At 36.1% G+C, this 10811-nt stretch overlaps 1 protein-coding gene across 1 annotated transcript; it reads left to right on the top strand.

The window, feature by feature from the left end:
* The first annotated feature begins 453 nt into the window (after positions 1-453).
* On the top strand, positions 454-9074 carry LOC110798416 (PRA1 family protein A1). Its single transcript, XM_022003588.2, has 8 exons — positions 454-868; positions 4365-4405; positions 4491-4569; positions 6342-6428; positions 6516-6604; positions 6691-6762; positions 6860-6983; positions 8700-9074. The coding sequence occupies exons 1-7, from the start codon at positions 711-713 to the stop codon at positions 6961-6963; spliced, it is 630 nt and encodes a 209-aa protein (XP_021859280.1). The 5' UTR covers positions 454-710; the 3' UTR covers positions 6964-6983; positions 8700-9074.
* The last annotated feature ends 1737 nt before the right edge of the window (positions 9075-10811 follow it).

Genomic DNA, 10811 nt, shown 5'->3' with positions numbered 1-10811 from the left:
GGTTGTCGAGTGATCCAAAGATCTCGGAACAGCAATACGATTTACTTAGTGTTCCATTCACAGACCTGGAAATTAAACGCGGTGTTTAGCATGCAGGAGATGAAATCACCTGGACCAGACGGAGTACCACCAGTATTCTATCAACGATTATGGCCGGATATAAATCGAGAGGTATGTGAGATGGAGTATGTGGTTATTGACAACAAAAAAAGGCGTAATAATTGGAGATAAAAAAAAAAGGCGGAATAAAAACTCTTAACATGCTGGGTCAACCCGAACCCGAATACTTTGGGTCTTGAACAAGCATTGGTCAAACCAAACCCGAAAGTAGCCGACCCGATAAAACCTGAACTCGAAATTGACATACTCTGACTTGACCCGACCCAACCCAACCCGACCTATTTTACATGTCTATAACAAAACCGTTTGTTTTTTTGGGCGCTATTGATCGGTCTCGTAGTCTCGTGTTCCTCCGTGTCACACATACGCTTTTTAGACTTGTACAAATTCACAAACAATTCCCAGGTTTTTCATTCTCGATCAAAAAACATCTGTCTTTCACATAATCAACCCACAACTCTTTCTCCTTCCCCACTCTTCCGGATTCCTGCGATTTAGGGTTTTTTCACCTTCAAACAACTGCGATTTAGGCTCTTTTTTTGAAGTTTAGTGTTTTTAATTCTGATAATTGATTTGAGAATTCCGATCCAATGGATTGGGGAAGCGTAACAGCGGAGGATCTGATGGATGCTTTGAGAGAAGTGGATTGGTCGTCACCACCCCGACCCGTTTCTGAATTCTTTTCCAGATTCACCCTTCCTCGATCTTATGCCAAATGGAATAGTCGCCTCAAATGCAATCTTTACTAGTATGTTTTTTTCATTTCTTTCTTGTTTTCCTTTTTTGGAATCGAATCCTGCAATTCATTTCATTTTCAATTTTGAGCTCGAATTATTAGTATTAGTATTTATAGTATCATTATTATTATTGCTAGTGGATAGTGAACGTCTTTTCAATTGTAACGAGATTGAAGCTGCTAGTTTGTAGCTCTGAATTCGCTCAAATTTGGGGCGAAATCGTTAGCCTATTTTTCTATGATTATGAAGGTGGCATGAAGTGGAAAATATACCTTTTTTCTGCTAAAGTCGAGCAATATTTTTGAAACCTTCTTAACTGAGCAGGAATAACTATGTAAAATAAGTAATTTTGTTTCTTTTGATCCCTCCATTATTCAATTTAATGTGTATTATTAGGTTAGTTATGCTCCGTAGTATTGTAGGGTTGGCATTGGTATTTTGAAATTATATGAAATTATGAGTATTCCTATTATATGGGACGGAGGGATGAACTATTGGGGAAGAATTAACTATCAGGGAGAACATGCATAAAGTACGAACAAAATTAAAATACTTCCTCCGTTCCATATTTATTGCACCATGGAGGTTAGGCACTAGATTTTTGATAGTGGAAAAAAGGAAGGGAGGGAAAGGCAAAAATACAAACTTGCTCATGTGATTGAAGTATTAAATAAATCAACAAGAGTAACATGTAAAGGTATATTGGATGTTTGTAGTGTAAAGCAAATATTTTCTATTTCCTAAAATGAAAATGGTGCAATATTTGTGAAACTTTTTTAGAAGCTAAATGGTGCAATAATATTGGAAGGGAGGAAATACAAGATTTTACTTGGGAAATCACTTCTTAAGAATAAGGGGAAAGAGACGGAAACTTCACAATTCATAATATTAGGGGAGCACAACAACCAGCACCATAACAATAGTAGGTGCAATATGTAATTTGGACTACTACCTTTTAACACACTGCTTTCAGTTGTGGGGAAGGTTTTGTGAGGCCATTCTGTACTTGCATAGTTACATGATCTTGGTACAAAAGTACCATGATGATTTACATCTTACTTTAGATGTTGAGCTAAAATGTCTCGAAATGGTACATTGTTTGTGAAAAATAATTATGGCTTGTAGCCAGGAAGGGAGTTTTGGAGAAGAGTTCCCTGTTAGAACCTTTTATGTAAACTAGCTTTTTCTGTTTTTAATACTGGGGGGTGGAGGTGGGGATGAGTAATTGGGGATGTATTGCAACTAGAGAAGTATTAGTAACAGAATTTCAAGTAAGGGTTTATAGCTTTATAGGGTAGTATGAAGATGAAGGTTCAATCTGTTTTCATAAAATTAGTGAACAATTCTATGAAAATACCTTTTTTTCTAATTAATGTTGGTATGTGCTAATTATTAGCGCTTAATTTATCATGGAAATGATGGTCCTACCTTATTTGTTCAGAAGACGGTAATTATTAGTTCTAATTATGAGCTCATAAGTTCTATGTATCCCTCCTCTTTCCCCCGCCTCTTCAGCACACAAATCCAGTATTGGGAAAGAGGTCTTTTTACTCCGTCTTTCAAGCCCAACTTGGACGAATCTCTTCTTTCGACGGGAAACTCCTCTTTAGATTTTGTAATTCAAAACTCTATAGGGGGCTCTGTCTTGCTGGTACCGAGCACATTGCGTCCATTAGTGCTATTCTTCATGCGGAGGTGTTTTCTCTTGTGAAGTGGTTGAATGAGTAATCTTCATCAGCATAAAGAACCTCATTGTGGAAGGTGAGAATTTGTGCGTTATCAAATCCATAAATCACCAATGGAAAATTCCTTGGTCGATTTTCAACATCATTGGTGACCTAGAGCGAGATCTCATCCATTTTGACACGGTCTCTTTCAATCATTGTTTTATGGAGGCGAATCAAGTGGTGGATTTTATGGCCAACTTAGGGCATTCTCACGGTCTACATTATATTGGTTCATTTCCTGTAATGGTTTTTTTTTCCCTCTTATCATCTATTCAGATGAGTTAGGTTTTTCCTCTTTTAGGGATTAGCCTAGTTTTCTTCTTAGTATCTCCAAAATTTAACATTCCTATGGAGTAGTTATTAGCTCTTAAGTTGTTCGTTGTATTTCAAGGATGTTAGAGATGGGCATTTAAATTAGTATTGAGGTTTTCCAATGATGAGGAAACTTGTTGAAAGAATCATGATTAAGCAAATTATGAGGTTCATTAGTTTATATTGCGGAGTAGTGAAATTTCTCCAGGTGGAGTTAGTGAAAAGGAAAATAAGTATTCCATGCCCAAACCAATTTAAGCCGTGGGATTATGCCAGGTTTACATTCTTTTGTGGATCCTTTTAATGTCCGATTTCCATTTTTCTTCAGCATGACATCTCTCTAGGAAAGCATAGTGCATGAAGTAGAATACTTTAGCAGAATTCATAAATTGGGAAATAATTCAGCTCCAGATTTCTATATATGGGCTATGGGGTTCCACCTCAGTCTTCTGCAATTTTGCTCTCAATGTTCAAGGGGCCAAGGGGGAAGCAGGTGTTACATAATGCTGTGGCATGGTTGATTTGATTTGTTTTTGCAGGGATTTTATTTATATAGAATACATATTTTCCAATGGCTTCTTTAAAAGCTCGTTTCCGTATATGGGAAAAAAATATTGGAAAACATTTATCTAGAATATATTTTAAGAGAAGACTTTAAGTATTACATGTAGGTGGCTAGGTGCATCCTTTGCTGGTAATTGGAGGAATCAATCTATCACCTTTTACGTCTTCATTCCTGAGTGCTCACGGCATTTCATTTGCCTTTTCTTGGGGTCGGGTTCAACCAAGCAATTTTCTAGTAGGATAAAGGAAGTCTTTATAGTGAATGGATTCTTGAAGCATGGAAGCAGGTCCCTTTTTCTGTTTGTTGGTGCATTTGGAAAGAATTTAACAGATTTTTGAGGGCTTAGCTTGTTTGGATTTATTTTATAATTGTATTGAAGTGCATTATTTAGAGTGTCACCTGTCATTTTTAATTTTGTAGATAAGATCTCGAGTGATTCTTAAAGTTGTTGACGTTATTACTTGTATATCTCGCTGTCTTCGATGATTGGTAACTGTTTGAGGTTTAGTTATTTTGAATGATTCTTAAAGTTGTTGACGTTATTACTTGTATATCTCGCTGTCTTCGATGATTGGTAACTGTTTGAGGTTTAGTTATTTTGAATTATTTTTGTCATTAGCATCCTTTTGTAAATAGATAATGCTGGATGAGTATAAAATTTGTTAACTTTTTGTACTATGTTATGTGTCTATAAAAAACATCAAAACACTTTTTGGACCTCCGTATGTGTCTAAAAAAAATATCAAAGCATGAAAACACTTTTTGGACCTCCTGTCCATTCCCCCCCTTTAACTTACAGATGCTGGGTGCTTAGGTCAGGTACTCAGGTTTTCAAAGTAGAAATACATGGATTTTATGATATATGCTGACACTTTTGTTTTCTGCTTTAATTTTTTGTGACAGCTATCGGACAAACTACTTTATCATGATTATCTTCATTCTTGGTGAGTATTTAACTTGTGTATTCGGCTAAAAAGTGTTGTTGCTTTGCTATTGTTTCATTTTATTTTACTTTTGACCATTTTGTAGGGCTGGGCTTTCTAAGGAGGCCACTTGCAATTGTTGCTGCTGCCTTAACAGCTCTTACTATTGCTTTCCTGAATGACAGGTTTGCTGATCAAGTCTTTAAGCTTTTTGTAAGAAGTATATTAAACTAGCTCTTGAGCCCGTTCATAAAACACGCGGTTATATGGTGGTTGTTTTGCCGCCTTTTAAAGTTCTAATTTTATTGACGGCTCGTGATTTTATTGAGAATGTATGATTTAAATAAAGGTAGAATTTGAAGGTTGAAAGAATATATAAATTTAAATGGTTTTATGTGTTAAAGGGGGAGATGGAGTGGAAGAGACTGACTGAATATATTGGACTATTGGTGAATTGATGTTGAATGAGAAAGACCAAGTAGAAGAGGCGTTGAAGCTGTAAGAAAAAAATTGAAAAGAAAAAATACCAAATTGATGGATGGGAGGAGGGGATGACACGTGTCTTCTAATCATCTATGGTTTCGCTTTTTAAATACTAGGTATAGACTAGGTATAGATTTATTACATTATATGCTGGAACCCATGTCTTATTAGCTGTTATTGTTTGAAAAATTATGCAATTAGTCAATAATGAGGAAAAATCAATTACTTCCTCTGTTTGATTCTAGTTGACACATTTCGTTAGGCACATTTTCCAATGATGATTATCATTAAGCAAAAATTAAAAACTATGGTGAAATGTTAATTTTGCAATACGATTATCTATTCGATTTGTGGGTTCTGAAAGGCGAAGGATAAAACAGAACTTGGCGAAATGTTGTTATGGCAATCCTTTGGACAAGTTGGTTGGAATAGAATGCTTGGGTTTTTAAACAAGCATCTGTTCCAGGTGATTAACTATAGGTTAAAGTAACTTCGTTGCCATCCTCGTGGACTAAGGCAACCGGGATATTAAAAACTTACTCAATTGGGGAGCTACGGCGGAACTGGGATGATTTGTAACTATGTTTTTTCTTAAGTGTAAGTCACAAAAGAAGTCAAAGAAACTTATGTGAATGGTGTCGAAGTCAAATCGAATCAACGAATAAGAAATGGAAGAAGATTAAATTATACACAATTCAATTTTACCGGGTCCTTTTTATATCACAAGTCACATGCTCATTTCATAATTGAACTCTGAAAATAAATTGTCCTCAGAAATTGTTTCATACAGACTTACAGAGTAGTACATTTTAAAATAAATTTGTCAAAAATTTTTGAGAAAAATCAATGCTTGGATCTTTACTTTAGAAAGCTGGGTGCCTTCTTAAAGGGAGAAAGTTATATTTGTCACTGATAAATGTCCTTTTATCGGTTTACATTCCTTAAAGAATTTAAATTTATTGGACAGCAGTCTTTAGAAACTTTTACTATTTTCAGAGACTGCAATGAACTGATATTATGGAAAGGGGTATTTTTGTAGTTCCACTATGATTCAGTTATTAGTGGCTTGCATAATAAGTTGGCTATTTTGTTAGAGGGAAAGCTCTATATATGGAGCAGATTAGAGAGAGATCGAATTATGTTGAATATTGATTGAGTATTTGGTTGAGCTTTTAAAAGTTCATTTAGGAGAGACACAGTCACACAAGCCTCTTGAAAGCTTGAATATCGTTACATTGTGCTGTAATTTCAGTTTATTAATCAGATCATCTTCTTGTTTAATTCCTGCTATTAATGGTGCTACAGCTATGTTAATTCACATCAGGGTTTTGAGGAGTGCAAGCCAACAAAATTCTATCCCCTAGGATTTTACTGTTTTGGGGTTTTCTTCTCAATATAATTCATTGTAGCTTTTCTTTTCATCTGGTTTTGACATCTATATAATAGTTTTTATGTTGGCTATGCTTTTTTGTAGCTTTGCTGGCACATTTAGCGAGAAGGTAACAAGAACTGTGAGGCAGTTTTCTCCTCACCTGGCTGCGAAAATGAGGCCTCCCCTTACGTATGTCACTTAATCTTGCATTCGTTTCAGCCAAGCCTTTGTGTGTTGGTGTGTGTATGTCTCTTACGAACAATTTGAATGTACCAGGCCTGTCATTCGTGGACGTCCTTCCGCCAAAAGGGCAATAAACATTTGTGGACGGCCTCGTTGGGTGTTTGTGTTGATTTTCTCTACTGGTAGGTCCATGTTTTAAATATTCTGTTTTGTGGGAAGTTAATCTTTATAGATATGCTAATTATGTTTTTCAATCATCTTGTTTTAGCAAGTTTTTTCCTCTGGTTTGCTTCTTGTGGTCTCCTCATAGTTCTATGGGCTTTTGCAATTGGACTTCTCGGTAAGTGACACTCTCTTTAGTGTTTTTCATATTTGATTTACATTTAACCATTTTGGTGCTCTTTATAAATTTTTTTCATTCTAACCTTGCCTATCAGCCACTGTTCTCCATGCAAGCTTTAGGACCCCAAACTTGAAAGCCCGTCTGAATACGTTCCGTGAGGAATTTCGCGCAGTTTGGCGAAACTATAGTGAATTGTAGTTTTTCGAGCTGTACATAATGTAAGTAGATTCTTACTTCTTGCTTGACTCTACTTATTTGTTTTTACAGTAATCAGTGTAATTATACTTCCCAAGGATGTTTCAAAGTTAGTGTCAGTGACGTGTCCCCTCCCCTCTTTCCCATATTGTTTAGTGACTTTAGTTAGCTGACTTTTCAGAAAAATCTAGGACTGTAAATAAGAACAAATCGATCTAGCCATATAGGAACTGGATCAAATCTATTGGACTATATAATTGATTCTTAGTAATTAGATATTTAATATGAAACATAATAAAATAGAGAGGACAATATTATGAATCAAAGAGAGCAGTTTTTTCCTTCCCTAATGAAGGATGATCTATGGAAAGGCTAGCAACTGTAATGATCAAATTTGATCATATACTGATTTGTTGTTGATGGGAGTGGGCTCCGTTTGTTTCAATTTAGAAGTACTTCTGAACCAGAGAAATTGGGTTATGCTTTGACTGTTTTTCTTATGGAGTTAGATGAATTGTAATAGACTGAAAATGGGAAACATGGAAATTGGGAAGAGTTTTGGGAAAGATTAATAGTAGATTGTATTCGATGCGATTAAATAACCAAATAGAGCATACTTCGAGCTTCGACGTGGCTGGACACTCTCACTAAACAAAGAACTAACAAAAGTAAGTCTCAATTTTCGTAAAGCGTTCTTTCTCACCATTAACTCCTTTATTTATAAACTAGCTAGTTGCCTCTTCTTGTTGCTTAAGCCACCTCTAACCTTTCCATTGACAATTCCTAATGCGCCTTTCCCCTAATACCCGATGCATTACCGAAAAAACCCTAAATTTTGGCAGTCATATCCAATAACTAATTGTAAGAAATATGGGTCTGTCTCTCTTTCCTTGTTTGTTGACTTACTATGTTATTCGCGGGGATCGCACCGAATTGTGAGTGTATAGGCTAGTGAATCTGTTTTTATGTCCTTGGGTTCTTTCTCTTTGGCACTTATCGTTAGCCTTGTCTGGAATGAGCTGGATTCAACCTTCTTCACTGAAAGATGCCTTTGTTGCCTGGAAAGGGATGGAAAATGGTTGGCCTGCTGGGGTGCTGGATATGAGAGAAATTCCATTGTATTGGCTTATGTATCAAGTATAAACTTTCTTCTTGGACACTAGAATGAATTCCACTGTTGTGGCTGGATATGAGAGCAGTTCCATTGTTATGGCGAGGCATCTCTTTCAAAATAGAAATTAGAATAAATTCTGAACTTGCCCCAAGTAACTGAAGTTAGGTAAATCACAAAATGTCACTTTTTTCTGTTGGGAAATTGGTTTTTCAAAATGCCTTTTATATTAAGAACCCTTCCAAAGATGAACGGCATTAAACTTTTTCTAACTTCTCTACTAGGCCTCCAATAGGCTTTCAATACGTCCAAGGGTTACTGACTTGCAACCTTTGTAGTGTGGTTGGCTGTGGAAAGAACTTTGGAGTATTTTCTTGAAATTGCTCATTGGCTATTTTTCTATCGAGTCACGAGACTTGTTTTGCAGCTGATGCATTTCGTGGCACAGAAATATGACTGATGTTTTAGATTTATGATAATCCAACTGTGCCCTAGTTTGACACTCTGTGACACAATACAATAACCATTTATTACCCGAGGTTCCTGAGGATATATCTGTAGTTTTAATTGTTGCAAGCTTTGATTGAATATTTGGCTAACACATCTTATTTCCTCCCTCTTACATCAGGGTCACGGCGTTTGTGAGGCTGACCTCGGTCTTAAACGTTGACATCAAGCTACGGCTGCAACACACTGCTGTCTCAGTTTGCTTCTCGAAAAAGACTTCAGCAGATAACTTGTGGAACTGTAAATTGTCATTACTGTCATTTTTTGCTAAAACACACCAATGTTGTATACACACAACTGTCCAATGATATGTGCTTTATAAAAGTGTGTATAATGTTTGTAGTTTATCCCGCACACCCCAGCTTTTTCTTCAGGTTAGCTAGCAAACAATCAGCTTAAGCATCTTTTTTAGGTGACTATACTGTCAGTAGACTCAATTCTAATTGAAGAGTTCCATCTTTTAATTAATTGAGTAATCCTACCTTTTGGCCTTTAATCTAAATAACATGTACTTCCTACATTTCAAAATAGTTGTACTATTTTGATTTTCACATTTGCCAATGCATAACACTGACCGTCAATACTTAAAATTATGTGTTAGTAAAAATTATAAAAATGGTGATATATTTAAAATGTTCATTGAATCAAATCCAATAGCATTTTACATAATACTCCGTAATATTTAGAAACGGAGGTAGTAATTTTTCGATGGTTTTGTTTTTTGTTACTCCGGCTCTACATGAGGAATTCCCAATCAATATTTGTTTAACAAAAATCAATATTTATCTAATTAATTGTATATTGCGCCGTAAATTTGGGATTTATGGAAACAATCGGTCTTGCGCGCAACAGGTGTACGTTAATATTAACGTACACCAAAGAGTTCACACGTGCCAAATTACCAAACAAATTGTTATGCGCCTCATCATCTGACAACTTAAGCTTTATGTCCAACAATAGCTACCAGATTTTAGCAATGGCAGCAGCTTCTCTACAGAGATGTCGCCGCTCAGTTCAAGTCTTCTTCATCCTCTTGATTCAAGTCCTACATATCTAAACACCCACACGAGTACTGAAGAGGAGATTGATAGCTATTTCAGCAGCGTGGAGACTTTGCTTCAAAGCTCAATTCTTTAATGCAGAACAGAGGAGAGAAGCGGCGAAATCACGGTGAGAAAAAAGAAGACCCATATCCATTCCAATGGCACTACTACAATCAAACTAACCACAAGAAAATCTCAGTGTAAGTTTCTACTCTTCTAGTTTTTTATTGAATTTCGGTCGCAAAATTGGGATTGCCCGCTAGGTGTTCGATGAATTGTCTGTGTGAATTTCTGAAATTGATTGTGTCAACATTGACTTACTCTCAAATGTGAGCTCTGGTGGAGTCGTGAACATCAGCCGTATTGTTTGTTGTTGTAGCTTCATGTTTTCTTCTTGTCCTTTACAAACTGATCAATGTCATCTTGGTGCTGAGGTTAGAGTACTTGATTTTATCAACTAGTGCAACATAATGTTATACGTACTTGTTACATTCTTTCAATAAGCCATCATGGGCACAAACATTCAAGATTGATGCAAATGTAATAACGATAGGCATAAACATTCTAGCCTCTTCATTTCTTCAAAAAGTTGTAAAGCTGTTATTGCACATCCATGAGATGCATATCCACCTATAATTGCATTCCAGGAGATTACATCCTTCTGCATCCTCTGACCTCGTTCATTTCCCCACACCTCGAGTACATTGTAACAAGTGAATTATTGATTGGTAGATCCGCAGTGTGAGTTTTGGTAATCAGCTGATGGATTTGTGTGCCCAAATCTAGGGCAGCAAGCCTTGTACAGACACTAAGAACTGATGATAGAGTGTGCTTATCATGCTTCACTTCCAGACATCCAGGATACAACACTGACAGCCCAAGCATAGTAGCAACAACACTTGACAGCCCAATCTTTTAATGGCTATATATGTCGACATTGTGTGTTTTTTATTTTTGTAAGCCTATTAGCTCAACTGGCCGAGCACCGTGCAACTTGTGCGGAGATGTAGGTTCAAATCCTACATAGGCTATTGATTTTATTATGTAAAAATATAAAAGTCAGACTTTTAGCAGTTAAAGTTAATTTATTAAAAGTAAAAGTTAGGTTTGAGATGATGGACGACTGCCTTAACTTTTAGAACAATTTCCATAACTTTAACTTATAAAACTACAACTTTAACACAAAAAAG

Source organism: Spinacia oleracea, chromosome 5, assembly GCF_020520425.1.
Source record: "Spinacia oleracea cultivar Varoflay chromosome 5, BTI_SOV_V1, whole genome shotgun sequence".
NCBI classification, from domain to species: Eukaryota; Viridiplantae; Streptophyta; class Magnoliopsida; order Caryophyllales; family Amaranthaceae; genus Spinacia; species Spinacia oleracea.
Note: the sequence above shows the minus strand (reverse complement) of the source record. Positions and strands in the feature narration are given on the sequence as shown.